At 37.7% G+C, this 27628-nt stretch overlaps 1 protein-coding gene across 3 annotated transcripts in view; it reads left to right on the top strand.

Annotated features, from left to right (window-relative positions):
- ulk2 (unc-51 like autophagy activating kinase 2) overlaps positions 1–26253 on the top strand; it is a 33510-nt gene extending 7257 nt beyond the window's left edge. Inside the window, exons 4-27 of one of the 3 annotated variants that reach the window (XM_079610576.1) lie at positions 5851–5883; positions 6735–6771; positions 8823–8996; positions 9309–9382; positions 9502–9603; positions 9737–9795; positions 10567–10649; positions 10739–10789; positions 10875–10963; positions 11096–11267; positions 12066–12126; positions 14169–14318; positions 15951–16096; positions 16217–16300; positions 17325–17596; positions 17680–17876; positions 18909–19018; positions 19219–19353; positions 19525–19733; positions 21355–21533; positions 21612–21730; positions 22672–22829; positions 22929–23064; positions 24372–26253. In XM_079610576.1, coding sequence (XP_079466702.1) covers positions 5851–5883; positions 6735–6771; positions 8823–8996; positions 9309–9382; positions 9502–9603; positions 9737–9795; positions 10567–10649; positions 10739–10789; positions 10875–10963; positions 11096–11267; positions 12066–12126; positions 14169–14318; positions 15951–16096; positions 16217–16300; positions 17325–17596; positions 17680–17876; positions 18909–19018; positions 19219–19353; positions 19525–19733; positions 21355–21533; positions 21612–21730; positions 22672–22829; positions 22929–23064; positions 24372–24436 — 2895 coding nt within the window. In that variant the 3' untranslated portion in view covers positions 24437–26253. Of the gene's footprint in view, positions 1–5850; positions 5884–6734; positions 6772–8822; positions 8997–9308; positions 9383–9501; positions 9604–9736; positions 9796–10566; positions 10650–10738; positions 10790–10874; positions 10964–11095; positions 11268–12065; positions 12127–14168; positions 14319–15950; positions 16097–16216; positions 16301–17324; positions 17597–17679; positions 17877–18908; positions 19019–19218; positions 19354–19521; positions 19734–21354; positions 21534–21611; positions 21731–22671; positions 22830–22928; positions 23065–24371 lie in introns of all 3 variants that reach the window. The other 2 variants (XM_079610575.1, XM_079610577.1) reach the window with 2 other exon arrangements.
- Positions 26254–27628: the final 1375 nt, after the last annotated feature.

Genomic DNA, 27628 nt, shown 5'->3' with positions numbered 1-27628 from the left:
CAAGTGTTGTGATGCATTTCCGAGTGAAACGGAATATTGAACAGAGGGCAGGGTTTTACTTTAGCGCTCCTCCATCTCTCGCCCATAGCAGAGTAACGGTTTGAGGGGAGTGGTTAAGCGTTTAACCAACCCAAGCCGTCAAGCCTACGTAATCAGAAAAAGAACCATTCCAGACCCGGAAGTAACTTTTCAGACTTTGATTAAAGATAACCACGGCAAACTATTTTTTTCTGTGTATTAACTTGCACGGATTAATTGTTCACCACAAGACTAGTAATATCCGCTAACAAAGTAAATAGGGTCAATTTTGATTTCATGCCGACTTTAAAAGTGCTTATAAACAGGCATCAAAAGAGAAGCTTTAATGGCTCCTTGCGGATTTCTGCCTAAATAAAAGCTTTATGCTTTAATGTTAAAAAAGTATTTGAAACAGGCATAAATATTAGTATTGTAATTTTACATTTTATTATATATTTAGCTATTGAATGCAATTTTTTTAATGAAATATCACAATAGTAATATTTGCTAGATAATAACATTATTTAATATAATTATATAATAATATTATAATTATTTCATAGTTATAACGATATACATAAAATATCAATTCTGACCTAATTGTGCAGCCCTACAAACAAGCAAAGGAAAAAATCATAAATCTGAAAACATTTTAAATGAATTGCAGTCCTACCCTCATAGGGTTCCACACCTGTATGCCTTTATATTTTATGTACAACACAAAAGAAGATATATATTTTTTTTTTAAATGCAATGCAGCAAAAGTCAATAGGGCTGTTTCGGACAACACAATTTTTTTTGCATGGATTTTTTTTTTTTTTTTACATTCTTCAAACAATCCCTTAAAATAAACAGAGAAGTGTTGTTCAAATGTGCAAAAAGCATGTACATTTTAAGGAAAGGGAAATATAAGGGCTGGAAGGGAGGAGTGGCTGGGGTTTTGAGTCGGGGTGGGAGGAGCCAGGTTAGTATGCATGAGACAATCTATGTATCAAAACAGAATTTGAACTTCCTGTTAGAGAACAGCGTGTCCCAGTGGAGGACGGATTGACTTGTTGTCTTCAGTTTTCTGAGAAGGAGGGGAGGAATTATTTCAAATTAAGACTGTGAGCAATGAGTGGTGGGTGCAGGAAAAGAACATGGGAACATATGGAAACTGTTAACGTTTTCCTCGAGAGCTGCCTGCAGGAACTAATAAGTGTTCAGTTAATAAGTTGTGTTCACTATGGTGGATGATACCACTTTGCCATTAAGCGATACATCTATTCATTCACATTACAGCGTAGTAGTGTTCTCTAAATGTCCACCTTTAAGGATTGTTTCTCATTTCTCATTTCTTACCACCAACATGTCACCAAGTGGAGGCTGTCTGTTTATTTACCAGCCCTTCGTGGGCTGTAGACACAAGAAAGCATGTTTATTTTTGTCTTTCTCTATCTTACAACTGTGAAGATTCATGGCCTTGCCTCAGGCAAAATGATGTGCTGTTGTTCTTCACTACCTGTTCTTGCTGATAACGATACACAAGTGTGTCAATCAGGGTTCCAGGGACATTGCTTTAGAAACAATCTCGTCTGAAAGGACAGTCTGTGTCTTTAGACTCACGACACCTTGAGTATACCTTACATCCCTAGAATGTTGTGTCCCCTTATCATGTAGATTACTAGAAACCGGTTGAGTTTCTAAGAAGGACACATCAATCTCTCGCAATTGGTTGCACATGTGGTGTTTCTCAAATATTCCTAGAATTTAAAGCGCTGCTTTGGCTGGATTCAGCATTTTGTAATCCAACACTTCTAGTTATGATGCAGTACTCTCCTGCCTGGCTGGAGCATGCTGCCTTTTGACTTCATGTCATGCCTGTATTTTCTGATGTTTTGAAGCTCATGTTAGCTCTGGAGATATGATTGGAATGCAGCCTAGCTCTAGCTTTGTTTTTTGTCAATGGTGCTTTGTTGTAGGGTTGACCCGATACCAAAATTTTACAGTCAAAATTGGCCAACTCTTGATGTCTGCTGTTGCACCGAAATTAATTTTGTACTAAAATTTTAGGTGAAAACTTAAACTGAAAATAACATTTTAGTGATTAAATTGGTTTAAAATTTAAACCAATATTTTACAGTCAAAATTGGCCAACTCTTGATGTCTGCTGTTGCACCGAAATTAATTTTGTACTAAAATTTTAGGTAAAAACTTAAACTGAAAATAACATTTTAGTGATTAAATTGGTTTAAAATTTAAACCAATATTTTACAGTCAAAATTGGCCAACTCTTGATGTCTGCTGTTGCACCGAAATTAATTTTGTACTAAAATTTTAGGTGAAAACTTAAACTGAAAATAACATTTTAGTGATTAAATTGGTTAGTTTAACTTTTTATGCTGTCGTGTTCTCAGGTGATTTAAACCAGTCATTGTAAAGTTCTTAGGCAATGAGCTGGCTCTCGATATTTCAGCCGAACAAATTTTACATATTGCGACTCTTGCATCCTTTTAGGTCAGAGTCAAGTTTGTGCATGACATGTTTACCTGTTGTAGCTTATTCATGTTGTGTGCACAAATATTTTAGCCGAATATTCCGTTTGCCAAAATTCCAATGCATTTCTAGTTTGTTGTTAACTCTAATAAATAATTGATATTGGCTGACTACCAACATGGTGCCAATATATCACATTATTCTCCATTTCCATTTATAACCAGGCATGCTGCCCAGCTGCCAAATATTCTAACTTGCTCTAAACATGCAGTAACTAATGTTACTTTCCCACTGAATTTATCTAAGTAGCAGCAAATTGTACTGAGGTACTGTACGTTTCAAAATGATGGCAGTTCAGGTATTCTAGCCGTTTGTCCAGAGTCCAGTCTTTGGCAACTGACCTTTTTTTATCCTTGTTCACATGACACATATAAATGATATAACAACTGTGCTTAAAATCATGATGCATATTGTTAGGAAAGATTCCAAGTGGAATCTCATCTCTTGCCAAGAAGCAAGGAAAACATTGGCAGAAGAAGATCAGGGCGGGACTTGCGTGTTTGGACATGTAGTTCTTGATCCAAAGCTGTTTGTTTTTCTTTTCCTGCCCGCACTTGGTCAACGGTTCCTCTTGTGCCTCTCATCGAATGGCCTGTGTGTTTGTTTGTGTGTGTGTATCATGCTCAGAGCCAGTTGGCTTCAGATGAACTCACAGATGGTCAAGTTCAAGAAATTACTGAAATGGGATGGTTAATGACGTCCTTGAGTTGATCGACCGCTCCACCCAGCCGGAGCTGTCCCATTTCCTTTCTCCTTCCTATCCCCCACCACAGACAGCTCAGATCAGCCCTATATGCAATCAGACTGACAACCAGAGGTTGTGCCCCTTGTGGCCCGTATGGCTGCATTGATCCCAGATCCCATAACCAGATCTACAGCAGAATTGGGGAGGTGGGCTTGTCTGGGATCAGATTACAGAGAAGGAAGTATCTTGCTTGCAGAATGTCAAGTCATGACCCCTTGAGCTGCTCATACATTTTTATCAAGATTATGAAGACAAACACTTTTTTTCTTCAGCATAACATAGACTAGGGATATAATTCTAAATACAAATTGTATACTATTTTGTCCACACTAAACACTAAAAACTAAAATCAATCAATTTAAATGCTACAAGGGAATTCAGACATCAAAACATCATAATGTACAGTATGAAAATGGATTTTCATTTTGAGATTTACATGAATTATTATGCAGTATTATTAATGTTATGATCATGCCCTGTTTCTTTTTTTTTTCTGTCACTGTTTAGCCTGAGTTTTAGTTCATTGTTTGTTACCATAATGTCTAATTAGTCTTGCACCTGTTCCTTGTTCTGTTGATTGTATTATCTGTGTACTTAAGCCCTTAGTTTAGTGCTCATCATCATCACTGTGTAATGTGTGTTCATTCTTCGTGTTTATTGAAGTGACATTTAAAGCTGCAGTCCGTCGTTTTTCCTCTTTGTCGCCATCTCTGTTCGAAATCTGCAATTGCAGTTATTCGCGGAATTATTAACTGTGCGTGGGTAGTAAATCGGCATGAAACAGCGCGGATGAACACAATGTATTGAGGAGAACCTGTCGCTGCCGCGTCGTTGTGGATACTGTACTGTCATCAGCAATCTCAGAGTATACTTTTTGAAAGTGTCAACATTAGAATTTTCATCGAAAAATGTCATCTGAACAAGTAAGTAACATTCACTTTTGTTCTGACCAAATTCGGGGGGTGGGGGGAAGCATTGCAGTAGGCTATAGCATGCTGATTAAATCTAACGATTGCTTATATCACGTCAAAACGTGAAAAATATATTTTTTCTGAAGTCCGAAGTCTTTGGGTTTTACAACTGGTGAATCTCCAGTTGTCACTGGTGATTGTCGCTTTAAACTTTCGGGATCCGCCATACCAAGTGCTAAGCTAAATCTCCACCATCATCCACACACGCTATAATAGCCGACTAGCCGAGACTCCTTCTCTATGTGTACAGAAGTGACGTAATGACGCAAAGACATGCTCGAAATTCCCGCGGAAATCCACCAGTACCACTAGAATTAAAATCATTATTACAAGCTTACCGTTTTGAATCGAGGTAAGGCAAGCAGATCGTTTTGAACACTGTCTGGTTACGTTTTTTTTCAAAAATGTATTTTTTGATATTTTTAAACCCAAAAAAGTGCCGGACTGCAGCTTTAAATTATTAGTGAAACAAAAATAAAAAATACAGTTTCAGTAATTAAATTTGGCTAACTGAACTAATTATGCTAATCAGGGTTTTGTGTTTTCAGGAGATGAATTAAACCAGTTCTAGTCAAATGAGCCACCTCTCAATATTTAATTCAAACCATTTTTTTTTTACAAATCGCTACTCTTCATTTTTGATCATTGATGAAGCTTATCCATGTGTGCATAAAATAGACATTGATAAAGTCAAAACACATTTTTGAGAAGCACTGATTAAAAGTCACTGTTTTGGTCAATGATTTCAGTCCTTTAAAACAATTCTGGGCTGGGGAAAAAAGGGAAAATTACTTTAGCCAAATTTTTTCAGTTGCTGAAATTTTGGTGCATCACTAGGTATTAAGGATTAACTTTAAGTGTGTGTTACCTGATGGGAAAGGTAATCTTAATGTTAAAATAATGGACATAAGCACACACAAAAAAACATTCAGGATTATTTTGTATTTAAAAAGTAGATATTTTGAATATTTAGTCATCTTGAATAGGTGAGGTAGTGAGATATAGTGAGGAGGAATGAGAGGTGATGTGGGCAGATGGAGTGTTGGCCGCTATTACAAACTCTCCCCACACACACTCTCCACAGGCAAGCACTTATGAGCAGCACATAAAATGGCCGCACTTTCCTTGTTAATGGACCAGTCCATCACAGCTGCATTAATGGGCTGCCAACATCAATTCACTGAAAGATACCAGGAATCATAAAACTTTCAGATCAGATTGTGGAGGAAGTTCTATAGATTGGTGGCTTGTCTTTATTACTGTAACACCCCACTTCCTTGGAAAAAACCAAAGGGTCTTGTGCTTTTTATTTGGCCAGCATTCCGCATCTAATTCTTTCAGTATTGACCCAGCAGTCCTAATAGCTGTTATGAGGCTGGTGTGTCTAATGGTTTCAGCACCAGGATGTTTGCATGCCAGGATTTGAAACGTGAGTCGTCTTCACTTACGCACGTGCCTGTATTTCCACAACCACGTGGTTGCTGGAGGACATGGACCTGTGTGCAAACAAATCCGTGTCGGTGATGGATGTTTGCTGTTATGGGCTGTTTCTGAGTAAAATTTTGTTTTTCTTTCTTTCAGGAAACGCCAAGTTCTGTATTCCTGGTTATGGAGGTGAGTGTAAAGCATATATTACCCCCTATATCTCTCCCCCTCTCTTGTTTCTGTCTTCCACATGCTCTTGTTTTAGTCATGAGGCCACAGTGTGCCTAATGTTTCATGGCTATTCTTTCTAGTATTGTCCAACACTGCAGTCTCGAGTCTGAAGGAGAAACAAACACATCAAGGGGCCAAACTAAAAATATCTGTTCAGGGAAAGCTGCTCTCAAAAACAATTTCCAGAGCTTTAATATTAACTATATTTAGTAGTGTGTATCAGTCCAACCCTTCTCATGTATGTACAGTAGCTTCTGATAATGCAACCTGCTGGCTTTCTGAGTATAATTTATTGGGACCTGTCTGTGTGACCTGAGAGGGGGTTTGCAGCTAGAGTTTGGCTCAAACTAGAGGTCTTCACAGGTTTTCTTCGATTAACCAAAACTAAAAGCATTAAAAAATTGCTGTTTTTGATTCATTCTGTAGAATAAATCTTTCTTGCAAGCCAGAAGTAATATTTGTTTGTTTTTTTATTTTAAAAAGCCTTCAATAAAGGTCCTAATGTTCAGTCAGAGTTTTATAGATGTTATGTTAACTGTAGTGTATTATCTCTGTACTCAACACCCAGTATGCTCAGGGCTATTTCTCTCATGCCATCAATGATGTGGAAATTTACTGGCCACCAATACATGCTGACAATCCCATAATGCTGCATCACTTCATCAGATTCATTGATGTGTGTGTCACTAAACCGGCCTTCCTCCTCCTGTAGCCCATGAAATATCCTCGAGCCTCGACATAGTTTTTTTTATTGTTCAGTATTGGTTTCAAAGTTGAGTTTTATTTTCTCTGTTTGTTTCCTCTTCAAGTACTGCAATGGAGGAGACCTGGCCGACTATTTGCAAGGTAAGCAGCTTTTGAGCTAAACACATCATTTGGTCAGGCTGCTCAAATAAAAAGAGCATTGTTTTTACAGCACATTTTAGGGAAGTCCACCTATAAATGGGTTTCTAAAGTTTCTTTGCACATTAAACAAGGATGTATTTCTCCTCTGCGAGCTAGAGTTGAAGTGTCTGTCTCCAGGGCTCAATCTCAAAGCACACTTACCACCAACACTCTCAGAGAGTCACTGCTGCCTCCATTATCATATAAATTTACAGCTCACAGAGGTTTGTCCACATACCCACTGTGAATAAACTGAAGTCTGTGTACTTCAGTTTGTTGTTTACGAGCAATCTTTGTTCCGTCAGAGGAATCTGATTGGTCTATAAACCAAGTTTTCACTGAGTGTGTGACGCAGAGGGCATAATAGAGATTACTCTGGTGCCATTTACTTTGTGTGAGTGATGTTGGCTGGACTGTTACCTCTTGTTATGTTCAGACAGATTGTTATCTTTGTGTAACCATGCTCTTGTCCTCTTACCCTTCTCCCTTGTTTAATTATGCAACCGTTTCTTACAGTAGTTATACAACCTCACAGCTATGCCAAATACTGTTTTGGGATCAGTACGAGGTTCATTGTGATCATAATTGCTTTGTTTACAGAGCAGATTGAGTGAAGGGAATCCTCTTAACAGCTCAGTGGATTACACCAGTTTTGCTCTAACAGGGGACCTGGAGCGCCATCACTCCATGTAAAATCCCTGAGCAGCTTCTGATTTTAACATTCTCACCAATCAGGGGCCTAGAGAACATGACTCTGATGGTCTTGGATTAGCTCAGTGCAGTGTACATCCTTATTTAAAGGGATAGTTCATCCACAATGAATTCTCACTTCATCGCTCCACAACAATTAGGGTGGGCTGTTGCCCTAGGCCAGTGACAGAGATTGTTGAGATCTAGTTGACGGAACTGTCACTTCTTTTCTTTTTTCAATTGTTATGCAAACTTAATGATTTGGAATTCCGCTTGTCAACTTTTTAAACTTTTATCTATCAGTATGAATGGGTTGAATATGACAAACCAATCAGTAATGTTTTGACATCTTTGCCATTTTCCAATTTATTGGCGTTTCTTGTGTAATTATAATAGTTTTTAGCTATTATTGCTAATTTTTTACAAATTATAATGTATTACTGGGCCAGCCAAGTGTGATGAAAAATCATGGAAATTAATAAAACCTTAAAAGGTCATGGACATTTCAATAGTCAATCTACATTTTTCTAGGTATGCTCAGTTCTACCGTATTTCTTTTGATATAAATTACTCACAACATTTTGTTTGTTTTATCGCTTAAAACAGACATAATGGTCACATTAGCAAAATTTCGTTGAACTTTAAGGGGCAAAAAACTTCCAGGCCCGGTTTCACAGACAGGGCTTAGATTAAGCCAGGATTAGGCTTTAGTTCAATTAGGGCATTTAAGTAGCTTTTATAAATGTACCTTAGAAAAAAAACATTACTGGTTTGCATCTTGAGACAAAACAATGTTACTGACATATTTTAAGATATGTTAGTGCAAGTTGATTTCAGTTAAAACTGCTCAAACATGCATTTAAGTCTGGGACTAGGCTTAAGCCTAGTCTGTCAACCGGGGGTCATTGTCTATAGTCAATAGCGATTTATGAAGCAAAGCTCACATTGAAGTCACTTTCAAGCCAAGCAGCTTTCTGTTGGTCAACACAGCGAAGTTGCGACCCACTTTAACTCGATGCAAAATCTGCGTCAGGAATTTTACAATCTTGTGGACTCCTATTGAAATTACTTTTGTTTTGCTCAAAATTTGCCAAACAATGGTAAATGTGACCACACCTTAAAGATTTTGCTCTTCAAAACTAGTAAATCTTAGGTTTCTTGACACATAAAGCCACTTTTCAATTTCAGCAAATGAAACATTGTATGATGTGTGTAAGCGGTTATATCAGCTGCAAGGCTATCTGGTTAGATGAGGTTTTGAGGATGTCTTAATGGAGTGTATAGCCATGTTTCTCAGCGGTACAATGTCTTTGCTCTTCCAGCCAAGGGCACTCTGCGAGAGGACACACTGAGGGTCTTTCTACAGCAGATTGCGGCAGCTATGCGCATCCTCAACAGCAAGGGGATCATTCACAGAGACCTCAAACCTCAGAACATCCTGCTGTCCTACACGGGACGCAAGAAGTCCAGCATCAGCGGCATACGCATCAAGATTGGTAACACTCTACATAATGATTTGTTGCTAATATTACTAATTATACCTTATTATATCTACAGTATAATTCAAATGCCTGAGACCACATAACAAATCTGGTATCCAAAATTAAAATAAATACCTCAAGACGTTTGTAGTCCACTGTGTATGCACCCAACAGTCTATATAATAGCATCATACTCTTTCTTGCCTTTGATCTCTCACAGCCTGTTCTTTGTTTCCATTGTCTCAGTCTGTGCAGAAGTTATAAGTCGTGACTCTCAGACAGCAGTATGTTACTATTAATAACACCGGTGCTCTCTTTGTTTAACAGCTGACTTTGGTTTTGCAAGATATCTCCAGAGCAACATGATGGCGGCCACATTATGTGGATCCCCAATGTACATGGTCAGTAGTCACGTACTAAATTCTGTCTCACTGTCTCAGATTTGTGAAATACATCAGCAGTGTGAGACTTTTGCAGCATCATGTTCTCATCATTTGTAATCTATCACCTCTCTTCGCAGGCCCCAGAGGTGATCATGTCCCAGAACTATGATGCCAAAGCTGACCTGTGGAGCATTGGGACTGTCATTTACCAGTGCCTCGTGGGAAAGCCACCTTTTCAGGTGACGTTCATGACAATGAGGCTAAACTGAGATCATATAGTAGCTAATTATCTGATTTGAAGTCTTTGCTGTTTTTTGTTGTTGTTGTGATGATGTTTTAATGGTGTTTTGTGTGTATATAATGTATGACCAGGCTAACAGTCCCCAGGACTTGAGGATGTTCTATGAGAAGAACAAGACTTTGGTGCCAAAGTAAGAGCACTTGACTATTTTTGTTTTTGTCTTTTGTTGTGTTTCATATGTGTCATAATGCTCAAGATTGTTGTTTTCCCCAAAAATATTAAGCAGCACAACAGTTTTTAAAATTTATAATAAATGAGAAATGTTTCTTGAGCACCAAATCAGCATATTAAGCTGAGTTCACACTGCCAGCGACACGCAGCGACAAAGCGACATGAATTCAATGGAGAGCTGGCGATTTCCAGGGACATAAACGAATGTAGAATGTAGGTTTGTCTAGCAATGCGACAAAGTTGAGATACAGTTAGGTCCAAATTTATATGGACCTACCTGTATGTTTAACTGTGCAAATGAAGAGCAACTTTCAGGAGCGACAACCAGAAGGAGTGAAGTCAGGTGTAATTGAGGAAAAGATCCATCAATAGATCCTGTAGTGGACTGTTATGATTGAGGAAAAGTTTTGTTAGTGGTCAGCAACTTTCCTTGAATTTATTATATATCTCTGTGCTGACTCCAACGTAAACCCAGATAGACCGGCGCTTGCACTTTCGCTGCAGATAAATAGCCAAAAGTCACTTGCAGTGTGAACACAGCATTAGAATGATTTCTGAAGGATCATGTGACACTGAATATTCAAATAATGGCTACTGAATCTTTACTGAAAATTCACTGAAAAATGAAAACAGATTTTTGATTATATTTTATTATTCAGCCAATAATCTCGATATGGCCAATCATTAGACTAATCACTATTTACTGAATAATTAAGCTTTCTGTTCACAGCATCCCGAGGGAGACGTCTCCTTCACTGGAAGATCTGCTGCTGGGGCTGCTCCAGAGGAACCAGAAGGATCGTATGGATTTTGGTCAGTGTATTTCTGTTGTTGCAGTGCATTGTGGGAGGATTTCCACCTTGTTGTTCCCTTTCCTCATTCTCATATTTGTCTGTCTGCAGACACTTTCTTCAGTCATCCTTTCTTGGAACCGACATCAACTATAAAAAAATGTAAGTAAGAACATTTGATGAGCAAATTTAGTGAATAAGGGGTGGCTGGACACTAAACCATTTTTTATTTTTATTTTTTACCCAGCATGCCCTGTGCCAGTGCCAACGTGCTCTGGCTTGGTCTCAGACAGCACGTGTGGCAGCTCTCCTTCCTGTCGTTACGTGTCTCCTCCGGTAAGCACCTTACTTTGTCAGTGCTGAATGCTAAACTAGGGTGTTGCATGAGATGATTGCAGCATTGAGAAGTTTAATAGCACTGACTCAGCTCAAGGTAATCCAGCGTTTACCTCCACCTCTGTTTTGCAGTCCCTGCCAGACATGCAGACTCTCCCTGAGGACGTGCTGTCCTCTCCACCTCTCGGCCCTCCCAACTACCTGCAGCTGTCCAAAGAGTCGGGCGGCAGCACCAGCAGCAAGAACTCCTCCTGTGACACGGACGACTTTGTGCTGGTGCCACATCTCTCCGGGGAGCAGTCCTGTGAGTCACATTACTTCACAGAACATGTCACACGCTTACACGGCAAAAATCATTTAATAATCAGCACATGTCTCTTTTTTTCTGTTCAAAAATCAAAACATACTTAAAACAAGATCAATTTATTTGAGAAGCAAAAAGTTTTTTTTCAACTGTATTGACCATTAATGTGAGATAATATAATTAAAATTTATTTTTCTTCTATAAGTAAAACAATATACTTTAAAAATGTTGTAAATGTAATTTGAATCCTAAATCTAGCTAAATTTGAGTTTTAAGGTGAAAACAAGAAAAACACATATTTTCTGAAAGTAAATCTAAAAACAGTTATTTTAAGAATGGTTTAGTATGTAAAAAATGTTTTAACTGGAAAACGTTTCAGAAATAAGCCTTTTTTAATAAATCGTACAAAATATAAAAATATTCAAGAAATATTTGATATCAGAGAAATATCAGCCTTTTTAAAAAAATTTTTTTTAACATAATTTAGTGTTATTTTGTAAGTTGTTTTCCTCATGGCGACCAAAAAATGTCTCCACAAAGACAAGGATTTTGGCAATTGCCAGCTTTGCGAGGGCATTTTGTCCCCATAACATATACCTGAACCACACACACACACTAGATTTGAGCAGCTGCTGGAGCTGTTTGCGTGTGTGTTTTAGAGTATAGAGAGGCGTCTGCTGAGTCAGCGCTATGAAAGCCTTCCAGCGCTGATTCGCGTTCTCACAAGCTGTGATTTGCTGGTGTTTGTGAGACTGTGTGTATTTGTAGTTCTCATGACTTTCTTTCTCTTCTCCTTAGATGACCTTCCAATGGGGGCAGTGGGCCGCAGGCCGTCCAGTGAATTCCTTCTGTGTGGAGGGTGAGTGTGACATCACTGATATGGTTCACGCACAATGCATTACAATGCTTTCAAACCTCAAACCTTCACACATGCATGTTTACTTGCGTCAAATGTTAAACAAGGTTTAGTAGGCCAAAGATACACAGTTCACTGTCAAGTCCGACATGCGGACAGGAATATTGACAATGGTTAAATAATCTTGATCCTTTTTGGCTGTTTGCATCATGGAAATATGGAGTTACGCATTAGCACACTGATCTGTTTGTTTCGTTGATGTCATTGGAGATATTTTTGGTGCCTTCTACTCCCAAACTATTTAATCATGGAGGTGAAAGCCAGGGCGAGTTCACGGTTGTGTGACTCTGGGTGGTGTATCTGTTATTGCAGGAGGAAGCTGAGAGGTGAATCACATGGCTAGTGAATGAGTCCTGTGGGAGCGAATGTGTGTGTGTTTGTGCTCCTGCCCTAAGAATAGACACCCTGTTGTCATTTCTTACCATCTGCATGTGATCTAAAACTCTTTCCACACCGTTTACTTGTGAACCGACCTCTATTTTTGTCCAGAGGTGCAGAAATAAACATCCATCGCATCGGCTGTTTTGTGACTTGACCCTTGTTATTGTGCAGTTATGCAGTGGATCATTCAGTTGACAGTTAAAACATTCATATGCTGTTCATTTTTTGTCTGTTACCTCATGTAAAACAGAAGCTGTTTTGCTGTTGTGAGAGTCGGTGCATCTCCTCCGAGTCACTTCCTTCTGCTCTGTGGCTTTTCTGTTTCCCTCTCTTGTACAAGCGAGGCGTACTCCACCTTCACCGTCTCCTCTCTGTCTGCTTATTCTTTTTCACACATATACACTAACTTCTTCTTTAAAAAAAAAAATTATATTAGAGGTGCACCCAAATAAAAACAGATAACCAATAAATGGCAAATATTAAAATTCATACTATTTTGTTTAAATAAATTAAAAAATAAAACACTAAAAAAATACAGTAAAAACAGTAATACTGGTAAATATTGTCACAATTTAAAATAATTGTTTTAATATGTTTACAATTTGTATTTATTCAATTTGTATATATGGCAAAGCTGAATTTTCAGCATCATTAGTCCAGTCTTCAGTGTCACACAATCCTTCAGAAATCAATCTATTGGCAATGTTGAAAACAGTTGTGCTGCTTAATATTTTTGTGGAAACAGTGATAGATTTTTTTTCAGGATTATTTAATGAATAGAAAATTCAAAAGAACAGCATTATTTTTTTTAAATATACATTTTTGTAACATTATAAATGTCTTTACTGTCACTTTTGACCAATTTAAAAAGTCTAATTTTTGTCTGTATTCAATTCCTTGCTGACCCCAAACTTTTGAACAGTAGTGTTATATATAATACATATAGATATATTATCGTATATAGCCTCATCATTTATGTCCTGTTTGGTTTGTTGTGCCATGCTGAACTGACTCTGAGTCAAACAAAGAAACTCTCTTTGTGTGCAGTTGTGCTGCCTGGTTAACTGCTCACGTGTAGCCCACACTCCTCCCTCCCTCATTACATAATCCAGGAGGAGACTGGAGCTCAAACAGAAATGTGCAGCTTCCTTTCTCCCTTTTAGCTCCCCTTCCTTCTTATCAGACCTTTGCACAGTGCGCGCACTTGACCCAGTCATGACATCTGTGAAAAAAACATTGTGTTCCTGATAAAATAAGAACGAGCTGTTTTGTTTTCTTTGTCTGTGACTGGTGAAGGTAGGTGGACCAAGCACGTGTCACTGCCTAAAAAGCACCGCCCACGACTCCTCCCTCCTCCTTACTGATTGGTCAGGGCTTTGTGTTTACACTGTAGCTCCGCCCCATGTGGTTCGGCCATGCCCTTTGAGCAGAAACTGCTTTTGCTGAACTCGTTTCACAAATTTGGAAACGTCTCGCACTTTACATTTAGCGATCGCATGTTGAATGAGACTTTGATCTTGAGGATTTTGTCGAGGTTTTATGGCCTAAATGGGTTTGGAAAAGCATTCTGACTGGATTGAAACCTTGTTTTCTGGGTTTCTCAGGCCACCCCAGCCATCCACCGGACATACGCCAATGGTGTCGCCACGAAGCGAGACCACGCCAATACCTGTGCCCACACAGGTACGAAACTACCAGCGGATCAAACAGAACCTCTCCAGCAGCCCAACCACAACACTCTATGGCTCTCCCAGGTAAGACGAACAACAACGGGAATGTTTAACTCTGCTACTTACTGTATGCGGCATATTCATGTCTTTATGATGCTATGTAAAGATTTCTTGTCACTCTCGAATTTGCATCTGTTTCCTAAACTTGCTCACTTGTATAGCTGAGAATTTTCTAAGTGGTCTTTGAGAACAGATGGGTTTAGGGTCTTCAGGCAGGTGTTTAGTAGAGTCTGGAGATTTTGACTGTTGCTTGTCCCCTATTAGTCACGCCAGACCTCAGCAGCTGCTTAGACTACTTCACTCTGACCTGCCCTGGGTCTCAAAAAGTGATTAATCTCATCACAGCAGCCTTGCTGTCCTTGTGCCCAGGGCCAGGCTGGTTCACATTATACTACCCTGTTAGTCAGCTCCGGCACGGTGATGGTGAAGTGGCCCCGGGCACCAATTCAGACCTGATCGTTGAGTCATAACTGTCTTCCAGGTGCCAGTGCACTGAACTATTTAACATTTTTGAGCTTACCAAATTTTGACAGGAGTGATTTTCTGTGTCACTAAGCTCATTTATGAATTGTTTAGGTCAATTCAATTCAATTTGAATATTGAGTATCTCACTTTAAGTTAAAGGAAATGCGAGGAACTCTTACCCTAACAACGCTGATGACAGAACGTCCTGCAAATTGTAAAAAAGTAAAATGCATGAAATGTTTGGGTTTGGTAAAACAAGTCTATTTTGCTCAACAAAGCTGCATTTATTAATAATAACTAATGTTAACTAATGAAACCTTATTGTAAAGTGTTACCGAAACAAAAATAACAATGTTATTTTTATAGATTATTTGTGCTTTAAAGATTTAAGTAAGAATTATTTTATGCTGTATTTATTTGATCAAAAATACAGTAAAAACAGTAATATTGTGAAATATTATTGCAATTTTAAATACATTTTATTTTATTTTAAAATGTAATTTATTCCTGTGATGGCAAAGCTGACATTTTTAAGCATCATTACTCCTAGTCTTAAGTGTCACATGATCCTTAAGAAAACATTCTAATATGCTGATTTGCTGCTTAAGAAACAGTTCTTAGACCTTAGTTTCAGGATCCTTTGATGAATTTAAAGTTCAAAGAACAGCATGTATTTGAAATAGAAATCTTCTGTCTCTACTGTCACTTTTGATCAACTTAATTCATAGTTAATGTGATAAACTACACCTTATATCCAATAAAATCACATCGAGGCCAGTTGGTTTAACATGATTGCATAATTGTTGGTTATGAAAAGTGTCATTTGTGCTAAGAAAAGGTTTCAGTGAAATACAATTGTACGGTTGTCAAATACTACTACAGTATGATGTTTTTGGCCACACTTTGGATCCAATTCTCATTCTATTCAATTATATTAACAAACTATTAACTACGAAGTTTGCCTTAATAAACTCCTAATTTCTGCTTATTAATAGTTAATTAGGTAGTTAAGTTTAGTATTGGGAAGGATTGAGGGATGTAGAATATTGTCAGGACATTACTATGTGCTTTATAAGTACTAATAAACAGCCAATGTCCTAGTAATATGCATGATAATAAGCAACTAGTTAATAGCGAGAATTGGACCCTAAACGAAAGTGTTACCATGTTTTTATTTTTTTATTTCTACAGGTCAGGCACAGTGCGGCGCTCCAACACAAGCCCCATGGGCTTCCCTAAAATGGTGTCTGGGTCACCAAGCCCTGCAGATACGGTCCAAACTGTTGGGCGACGTCTCTCTACGGGCAGTTCCCGGCCCTACTCTCCCTCTCCACTGGGTAAGTTGCCGCTGTCATTCCAGTTTAATGTTTACTGGGAAACTGTATTTTTAAAGTCTGACGTATCCAGACGTGCCCATTTAATGTGTGTCTGTCTGTTTCTGTGTAATTGTTCCCCAGTGGGCACTATTCCTGAGCAGCTTGGCCACTGCTGCTGCGGACACCCCCAGAGCCACGAGGCCCGCAGTCGCAGCTCCTCGGGCGGTGAGTTTATATGTCAAAGGTGGACACCAAAAAACTCACAGCACTGCTGTTTCCTCTTCAAAGTGGCACCATTAACAGTCCCACAAGCAGTAGCCACAGTGGCTTTCTCCCGGTGGGTCACAGCATGTCTGTTATTTTAATCTCCATGGAGACAGCTGGTCGTTATGGCTGAGAACTCAACAAGCCATCAGGAACAATGCATGTTGTAGTAACAAACTGTTCGACTCGTGAGCTTTTGTGTGAAACCTCTTCAGACCTATAAACCATCAAAACTGTGAACTCAATGATCGTGTCTAAACTGCAGACAAACTCACTGACCTTGTTTTATTCTTTCAGTTCACTGAAGTCTCATGGCGCACATCTTAAATATATAAACTGCAGTGGCACCTAGTGGTTGAATCATGTAGCATCTGATGAGCCAGAAGCAAAATGTTATAATGAAAATTCACCCTATCTATTTCAGAAATGAATGTTATAGATCTCATTGTAAGCTAAATTCATCCATACGTATTTTTCATTTTTAAAAATGGTGTTTTACACTGTTCTTGTTACACGTTGCATGTAGTTTCTATTATAATAACAGTAAATAATGCATAATCACATGCAACTAACCTAAATCAAACCCTAACCTTAAGTACATGTTGTTAATTAATATTACTCGGCACCTAAATGCGCAATTACATATACCTTATACCTTAAAGAGAAACCTAAAAACTGGACCTTGTGGTGAATGCAACAGACTTCTCTCTGGTGATGTATACAGGTCTTCTCCAATCATTTAGTCTGCTTTAACCCCGCCCCTTTCTCTAAAGGTTCATCTGCCTTCAATTTTGAGTGCAATGCCCACATCTCAAAATCCAATCATTAGCTGATGGAAATAATCCCGCCCTACATTTATTTATTTTTCGATGGTCCGTTACACTCGTATGTATGTCACTATGTGGAAGAAAAGATCTGTTGTTAATTTCATTCATTGCGACTTTAAATGATGTTTTTTAAAACAAGGACACTTTTTATGTTTTAGGTTCCCCTGTGCCATCCTCTCAGTTACTGGGCACTCGTCTTCAGAGTGCGCCCACACTGACTGACATCTATCAGAACAAGCAGAAGCTACACAAGCAGATGTCTGACCCAGTCCACCCCACCTCATCCGCCTACCCCACCAGCCACTCCCCTCAGCTCGGGCGTCCCGGCAACCTAGGCACCTCCCCAACTAAGCACCTTGGCTCCTCCCCTCGCACCTCTGACTGGCTAACAAAGTCGCCGCTGCCCACCATCATCGGCTCGCCCACTAAGGTAAGCTGCAGGAGGTGTCTGGTAATCTTTTTGGTCTAGATCAAGAGCTTTTGACATTACTAATCACATTTCTTCTCATTTAGGTGAGCGCTCCATTCAAAATCCCTAAAACTCAAGCGTCGTGCAACCTCCTGGCTCTGGCCTCACAGCAGGGTATAGCCGACAGCCCCGCACCAATCAGGATGCTGATGGATGGACGTGACCTCTGTGCTCATCACTGCTCGGCGTATCCCAGCAGCCATCAGCCTGCTCCAGAGGCCAGCAAGACTTCCTTTGGCAGGTTGGCAAAAGTTTTGATATATTTTACAACAGTTGATGCATAATGCATAAAAATATGCATAATAATATACTCTACTGTTCAAAAGTTTGGGGTCAGTTAAATTGTTTTTATTTTTATAGAAATTAATACTGTTATTCAGCAAGTATATTTTCAACTTTCTAATTATCAAATAATTCTGAAAAAAATTGACACAACTCACAACTGTTTTCAACATTGATAATGAAAAGTTTCTTGAGCTGCAAATCAGCGTATTATAATGATTTCTGAAGGATCATGTGACACTGAAGACTGGAGTAATGATGCTGAAATGATTTGCCATCACAGAAATAAAATACAATTTTAAATAAAACAGAATAAAATAAAACAGAAAACAGTCATTTTAAATTCTAATATTTCACAATATTACAGTTTTTACTGTAGTTACTGTTTTACTATTTTAATCAAATAATTGTGAGTATAAGAGCCTTCTCTCAAAAACACTGACCCTATATTTTAAACATTCGTGTACAACTTGTGTACAACATTTTACAACTTCTGACCTTGCCTTGTCACAAAAATGTATTGATTTTATAGACTTATTGACCTAGAAAATCTCCTTTCTATGATATCATTCCCTGTTTTATGTTTTTTCCCCCTGCATGTTGGTCACACCACATGAATTTTATTTGCTGTGTTTATTTATCATTTATAATATTTCACCAGAACTACTGCTTATTTATTCTTTTTTTAAAGAAACATACATAATAATTAATATTTTTCGTTTCAGGCTTTTTAAATTTCATAACAGTACTTATCATAACATTATTATATATCAGGACACTGACATTTATGACTTTATGCCCCACACAAATATCACAAAACAAAAATGAATAAACAATCAAAGAAGGATTGTATTGATGTCATCATTGTTTGCATTTTTTATGTATTTGAAAAGGAATAGATTTGGACAAGAAAGAAGTGTCATGTCATTGACTCCTGTATTATAAGTTCCATATGCATTTGAAATCAAGCTGAACTTGTTTGTTTCCTCAGGTCTGTAAGTGCTGGCAGACTGTCTGAGCAGCCGGTACGGATCACTTTGGGAGGACAGCCGTACAAGGGCAGCACAGACAGCCTGAACACAGAGAGGCCAATGGACACAGGTGGCCGCCTTTTCTCGTTTTGTTATAGTTTTTTATTAGTCCAGTTTTTCATACCAATATTATTTCTGCTAAATGCAACCCCATTGACATCATTTGAGCTTCTCCTGAAAGCTTCTGGCTTGCATGAAGTGCTGTGATTGGCTGCCAGTGTTTGTATGTGTTAGTCTGTGAGTGACCCCTGTGTGTGCATCCCTTCCCAGCCCCGGCAGGGATATGCGGTTTGGCAGCGGGCGGGGCGAGTCCCCGCAACGTTGTGTTCACTGTGGGCTCGCCCCCAAACAGCAGCACCCCTCCCACCTGCAGCCATCTCGCCTCCCGCCCGCGCACCACCTCAGGTGAGGGGCTTCGCCTCGTAAACCCGCCCCCATACACCACTGCTTCAGCTGCCTCACTACATGTTTAATGCCGTGTCACTGCCCCTGTTTTCAAAGTTTAACCTAAAGCTAATAGACTCTTAACTCAAGTAGTCGCTAAAGCTGATTTCTGTGTCTATGTGTCCGCAGTAGGTTCCAACAGCTCTGCCGGCTCGCTGTGCTCCACCAGCGGTAAGGTGTACATGGGTTCTCCCCCAGGCATGACCATCGGCAGCTCGTCGCCAGGAGTGGACGCGGCTCCCAGCAGCCTGCGCTACGTCCCTTACGGCACCTCCCCGCCCAGCTTGGATGGATTCATCACCTTTGAAGCGCCAGAACTGCCGGAGGAGACGCTGATGGAGGTGAGAACGCTAACATGTAGAGTAGGGCTCGCACCACTGTGTATTCAAATTCAAAGACATTGACTCATAATATATCAGATCTCATATGCACAGATATTAAAATACAGATAATCTAATAATGGTTTTCATGTAATGACCAATAACTGATAAATCTCATATATTCAAATTATGCTGTGGGCTTTTTTTGCCTTTATTTTAAGAGAACATTAGCGGGGCAAAGAGAGGATAGTGGGACTGGGAAAGGACCAAGACCAAATATTATAATTCGACACTATTTTTTCTAAATAAATTACAAATAAAAGCTAAAAATTTGTTATTTTTTTAAACTACAAGTGAATTTAGGCATCACAACATTGTAATGTGGATTATGAAAAACGGATATTAATTTTGAGGTTCGCTAAATATTACATTTAAATGGATAAGTCACCCAAAAATGAAAATTACTCACCCTCATTCAAAACCTGCAACAAGACTTTTGTTCATCTTCGAAACACAAATGAAGATCTTTCCTATCCCTCCATTGCACAACTTCAAGAAGTTCATAAAGAGATCGTAAAACTAATCCATATGAATGTAATGGTTTAAGCATGTTTGTTTGATGTGCAAGAACCATGTTTCGCAGCACGTTTGAGCTTCCACAAGAACCAATGAGGTTTGTTCTCGCACTTCAAGCAAGTACGGATGAGCTTCTGTTTATCTTTGCTGATCCATGTTTAAATGTGAACAAAAGATTAAATTAAATCTGTTCATCATATAATGCGATCGATTCTCTTCAGAAAATTTGGATTAGTTTTAAGATCTTTTTATGAACTTTTTACAGCATGAAAGTGGTAGTTGCGTAGCGGTCAATAGTGGGACAGAAATCGCTCCTATTTCATTCAAATATCTTCATTTGTGTTGTGAAGATAAACAAAAGTCTTTTGGGTTTGGAACGACACGAGAGTGAGTAATTTATTATGTTTTTTTAATTTTTGGGTGAACCAGTGTTAACTAAATAATGAACTTTAAATGAGTGTTAGATTTGTAAGGGTAATCAAAATATTAAAATAAGGGAAATGAGAATGAACAATTATATTTTCAATATTTGGCCAATACCAATAAATATTTTTTTTAAATAAAAACTCTAATATTGGCCAACTAAAGTCCTGTGACTAGGTTACTCAGACCAGACACGTCACCTAGCAGTGTTGTTATTGTTAACTAAAACTATTAAAACAAAGATGAAAAAATATATATATAAATATTTGATTGGAAAACAAGTTTGCAATAAAATATGGTGTAAGTTCAAGCGCTAAAATCACTCAACTAAAACTGAAGTAAAAAATAAAAGCTAAATAGAAATAAGTAATAAAAAAAAAAAGGTAAGTGTAAAGCAAAATTACTAAAACTTAAAATAAAATTAAAATAAAAACTGAAAATATAAAAATAAAAAAAATATAATAGTATATTAATAATACTAAAATAACACTGGTGATCTAGTTGCTCAATCCTGTATACTGGTCACATAGCTCAGGGTTTGAGTTAAAGCACATCAATTCATCCTGTTACACACAGAGAACAGTCTGTACGGGATAAAGCTTTTCTTGGGAAACACTAACAGGTTTATGTGTGTGTTTGGCAGCGTGAGCACACAGACACCCTGATGCACCTGCGGATGATGCTGTCCTTTACGGATTGTGTGCTGGAGATCGCTTCTCTACGGGCCGGAGGACCTGATCTGGGTGCGTCCGCCGCCTCTCTCTATCCTCCTCAGGACAGCGTGGTGGTGGACCAGATCAGTCAGCTCAGTAAAGAGTGGGGGTAAGAGCAGTGCGCACAAACACACGGGACCTTTAACAATGAGACAGTATATAATGTTTTGATCATCATCTCACACAGGCAGGTGGAGCAGCTGGTGTTGTATATGAAAGCCGCACAGCTGCTGGCCTCCTCGCTGCACCTGGCCAAAGCTCAGATCAAGTCTGCCAAGCTCAATCCTTCCTCGGCCGTCAAACAAGGTGAGCTGATACATCTCATGACTCGGATGACAAAAAGTGTGTATGTATACGTGAGGTTGAATTGTTACAGACTCAAACACTTTCCCTGAGCCCTAAAATTATTATTAGGACTTGGGTGTGCAGGGCTCTCATTATCAAAAAAATCTGGCATCGAGTAATGAAAATCGCCCCAACTCGAGGGGCGGCACCAAGCATGCATTTCACTGCACGCAATTGGATAACACAACGTAAAAACATCCTTCTTGCAAAGGAACGATTCGAGCGCCGTCTTCTGTTCTTTGATAAAACTCTGGATTTCCAGGGTAGTGGACTAATGGATTTTAAAACAATAGTAAATATAAAAATAGTGAAAACTGTGTAGTAAAATTTATGATATTTAGTTAAAATGATTTTAATGGATGATTTAAAATAAGACAAAACTAAAATATGAATAAGTTAAAAACAATACCAATCAATATTTAACATCGTATTTTTAGCAACTGTCATTTATTTAAGGACCATGAAAGTCATGAAAATGAATCAAATCCTAAGAAGTCATGGGCATTTTTAAAATTGATATAAAATGTTCTAGTTATATCAAGCTCTAGAATATTTTTTGGGGGTAAAAATGGCTATTTGTCAGTAAAAAACGAAAGTCTTGAGTAAAAGACCATTGTTATTGAAACTTCTGGAGTTACGAAATGTACGTATATTTATATATATATATATATATATATATATATATATATATATATATATATATTATTATTTTTTTTATTATTTTTTTTTATTATGTAAATATATTGTGACTGCTAGTTTCTGTAAATAAAGTTTGAAAATGAGCAGATTTGTTGTTACAGCAGAAGCACCAGAAATATCTTGGGGGACCTTCAAATGTTGTGAGTCAAAAAGGTTGAGAATCACTGATGTAACGAATAACGTACCTTCTCTCTGAACTTCAGTGGTCAAGAGTCTGAACGAGCGCTACAAGAGCTGCATTTCCCTCTGCCGCCGCCTCACGGACAAACTCAACCACTTCTTCTCTGACAAGCAGCGATTTGTGGACGAGATCAACAGCGTTACAGCTGAGAAGCTCATTTATAACCACGCTGTAGAGTTGGTGAGTGAGGACGGTCATGGCATCCTTACTTTGAGTTTTGCTGCGTGATTTTATGAGTGGCTAACATTGGTGTCATGTTTGTGTTTGTGTGTGTTACAGGTGCAGTCGGCCGCACTAGACGAGATGTTTCAGCAGACAGAGGACATCGCATATCGCTACAACAAGGCATCCATGCTGCTGGAAGGCCTTTCCAAGATCCTCCAGGACCCAGCTGATGTAGAGAACGTCATCAAATGTGAGTGAATGTAAAAATCCGGTTTAATCCTCTGGTGCTGCTCATGTGACTGTCAAAAATGACAGGGTTTTTTTTTTAATGAAATTAATGTACTACATTTTAGTTCAATAAAGTTTTTTATTTCATACTTTGTATTTTTAGGGGATTTCATGGTACTAAATTATATTTATGGAATTGTTATGATCCATTTATTACCTGTTAACCACTTTTTGAGCATAGACCTGAAAATTAAAGACCTGAATGCTTTGGAGCACATTGACTTAAGTTTGGTCTCTTTTTAAAGAAGACGCTTGGCAGATTATTGCTGAAGTGAAAAAAAAAAAAAAAGTTAAAATAAAATGAAGTTATAGAAGTGTAAGTTTATTATTATGAAAAATGCAAAAAACATTTTTATATGAAATGTATATTTTACAAAACATGTTTTACTCTGTTTTACTCAAAAATCAAAGCCATAAATCTAAACAAGTTGTGTTCCATATTTGAGCTTTATATAGAAAGAGAGCTTTCAGTAAGACTGTTTGTGTGCAGTACCAAATGTTTCCACTAGATGAAATTCGTCTCCTATTCATTTCTATTTGTTTTGTGTGTCTTCACATAGCATGTACCAAAACCTTTACCAAGTTTCGTACCATTCCAATGAAGTAAACTTTATTTTTTTTTATACATAACATTTTTCAGTCAAAATGAGCAAACAGCACCAGAGGGTTAAAAAAAAAATCTAATGAATTTGATGATGTCCATTTCATTATGATAGTTTTTTTTTTTTTTTTGCTGACGTGACCAATATAGTTTGATTCACTTTCAAATTACTCTTATGATCTGGTTCTCTTATGATTCTAGTTTAATGAATTGGTCAAAAAGACTTGAAATTAACTGTTGGAATTGAACAACAAAGTGTAACCTAACAAGTTGAACTTCTAACTGGATGTTCAAATGACAATGAATACTAAAAGAGACACTTCAAGAACAGAGTATTTTTGTAATACATTTTGTTTTATTGTTACACTACTATTTGTATTTATTATTTTTGTTTAGCATACAGTTTAGATCAAATATAGGCTGGCGGTTTGTCAAAAGTTCTGAAAGAATCGTTAATAGGATTGATAAGGAACTGGAAATTCAAATGCAAACTGATATTATAAAAAATATATATTTATATTAAACACACACCGATTCGTAATAGTATATAAATAATACTAAAACAACACTGCTGGAATCCTTTAGATCCAGAATTGTTAAAACATGTCGTTTGTGTGTCTTTGTTTACTGCTTCTTACATCTTTTCTCTTTGTGTTTCCTTTGCACAGACAAGGCAAGTGTGGACCGGAGGATCTCAGCTTTGTGTTACTGCACCGTTACCCTGTACGAATAAAGACTTTCACTCCAGGGACCATCATCTTCTCAAACTACAAAAAAGACTAAACAAATCCCTTGTTTTTGTTTTGTAGCAGTCAAAGCACTTTCAGTTCCTTTTGATTCCTTTCAATCACAAGCAACAGACCAAGTATTAAGTTTTTTTTTGCAGACAACATTTTGAGAAGGACATGCACAAGTTCACTACCAAAGATGAAAACTAAACAGAGACTTTATAGTATAAAAAAAAGCCGTTGGACCTGCATTGAGATCCATCTTCTGGTTTTATCACTTCTCTTTTTTACATAAACCGAAAGCATTTTGGACTGGGAATCTTCAAAGGCCCAGCAATGAACGTCGATGCAAATCAGTTCATCTTATTGTTTTATACTGCACTCTATTGCTCTGATTATTTATTGGTTTTAGTGTTATTGATGATAGTGTTGAAAGACGACATGGGGCGGATGTGCAGCCCAATGTTGGACTGTAATTACTGGTACCACACATACACAGTCCCATGGTTGAACTTAAGAGGAATCTGTAGTATTTACAAAATCAGTTTTGAAGCAAATGCACTTTATTGAGGCAGATGTGGAAGACACTTGTCCTAGAACATCTGGGAGAAGGTGGAGATAATGATCCTTCCATCCGTCTCCAAGATCAGTGTGCGGCTCCAGGTCCTTCTCATTTCCATATCTATAATCCTCTGAAAATGAGTGTCTGGAAGGCCCGTGAGCATCAGGTCGGACAGTGGCGTCTCATAACAGCCTCATGGTGAATCAGACATAATGGTCAAAATACTTGAGTCGTTACTTACCTTTTGATTCAGCCGTACTGAAACGTTTTTATGTTCATATTAATACTGTAGCTTTTTTTAACTGACGTGCGTGAGCTGTAAATACTTGTACATTCTACATGTGTGTTTTTATTTTGGAGTGAATGCGAGCGAGCACAGCTTGATTGAAGAAGGTAGATGCTGCCGCCGCCATCCCTGCCTCTCAAATGAAGAGCACAAGATTTCCTTGTTTTTAGTTTTTAGTTTTTTTTTATTTAGTTTTTTGTTGTGAGGTAATAGGACATCTTCCACAGGTTCTTCGAGGTCTCGCGTAAGACTCGAGACCTCACTTTGCATGGCAGCTCTTGACTAACGCCCATGAATATCTTGTGTACGACAATACATTGACTGTGCGGGACGTGGATGTTGCAGGTAAATGGGAGAGAGTGCGGCCCACTGCCAGGCTCTGCTTTTCCCCATTCGTCCACTGTGCTCAGGACAATGTTTGTGTAACTGCTCTTCCCAGATGCAGTGGCCAGTTTCAGGATACTGAAGAACTGAAAGCATGACTTCGGGTAGTCTACTTTCCCTTGTACATGTTTTGAACACCTCACTCCCTCTCTCCTGCACTCTGCCTGTGTTTTTATTTTTAATAACGGCCCCCTGTGAGCCTACAAAGCCTTTTACTGTACAGAAAGAGAAGGCTGATGTCCTTCCTGCCACTTTGTTATACAAAATCCATGCCTATCTGTAGTTGTAGGACTCCCTTATCCAGGTGTGAGCAGAATTGTGTACAGATGATCCATTAGAGAAGACTAGGAAAGAGCACATGTACCTGTGGAACATTAGAATGTACTTGCCCTTCCATTTGCAACTTTCCCTCTCCTAATAAACCAGCCTATCACAGCCCAACACGATATGATCACGTTCGATGCAGCCTGAAGGTTCATGATCCCTTGACTTTCAGTGACAAAATGTTTTAATCAATGTGTGTTTTACCAAGGGCATCTATGTTGTCTGAAACTGTAGAAATACAGCTTTTATTAAACAGATCAATTGTACCCTGTTATCTGAGTCTCCGATTATGTGCTTTGCAAAATATACTGCTGTATTTGCTACAAAGGAAAACCAGATATGCTTTTACAGGGTGAAGAAGAGTGATGATTTATTTCCTAACTAAAGGCACGTTCACAGCAAGACATATGTTAACATGAAAAACAACAGTTCAAAAGTTTGTGGTTGGTAAGATGTCTCTTATGCACATCACCAAGGCTATTTATTTGATAAAGAATAAAAAAATAATTTATTCATGTGATGGCAAAGCTGAATTTTTAACATCATTACTCCAGTCTTCTGAATGGAGTCCTCTAATTTTGGAATATTTAAATTCTAAATATTAATATTTGAGTTGGGCCAACTTAATTTTGAACAATTTAAATTAAGTTGGCCTGACTCAATTAAATTAAGTTGACCCAACTCAATAATTATTTTTTAGAATTTAAATTTTCCAAAATTAATTTGGCCTAACTCAATTCAATTAAGTTGGCTAAACTCAATTAAGTTGACCCAACTCTATAATGAATATTCAGAATTTTGATTTTCCAAAATTAAGTTGGCCCAACTCAATTTAAGTTGTTAAAATTAATTTGGCACAACTCAATAATTATTTTTTAGAATTTAAATTGTTCAAATTAAGTTGGCCCAACTCAATAAATAATATTTGTATTTTAATTTTCCAAATTTAAGTTGGGCCAACTCAATAATTAATAATCAGAATTATAAATTTTCCAAAATTAAGTTGGCCCAACTCAATTTAAATCGTTCAAAATTAAGTTGGCCCTACTCAATAAATAATATTTGTATTTTAATTTTCCAAAATTAAGTTGGGCCAACTCAATTTTGAACGATTTAAATTAAGTTGGCCAAACTCAATAATTAATATTTGGAATTAAAATGTTCCAAAATTAAGTTGGCCCAACTCAATTTTGAACAATTTAAATTAAGTTGGCCCTACTCAATAAATAATATTTAGAATTAAAAAATTCCAAAATTAAGTTGGGCCAACTCAATTTTGAACGATTTAAATTAAGTTGGCCCAACTCAATAATTAATATTTAGAATTAAAATTTTCCAAAATTAAGTTGGCCCAACTCAATTTTGAACAATTTAAATTAAGTTGGCCCTACTCAATAAATAATATTTGGAATTAAAATTTTCCAAAATTAAGTTGGGCCAACTTAATTTTGAACGATTTAAATTAAGTTGGCCCAACTCAATAATTAATATTTAGAATTTAAATTTTCCAAAATTAAGTTGGCCCAACTCAATTTAAATCGTTCAAAATTAAGTTGGCCCTACTCAATAAATAATATTTGTATTTTAATTTTCCAAAATTAAGTTGGGCCAACTCAATTTTGAACGATTTTAATTAAGTTG

The sequence above is a fragment of the Phoxinus phoxinus genome (assembly GCF_949152265.1).
Source record: "Phoxinus phoxinus genome assembly, chromosome: 4".
Lineage (NCBI taxonomy): Eukaryota > Metazoa > Chordata > Actinopteri > Cypriniformes > Leuciscidae > Phoxinus > Phoxinus phoxinus.
The sequence above is the reverse complement of the archived record's forward strand: the minus strand, read 5'-3'. Positions and strand labels throughout refer to the sequence as shown.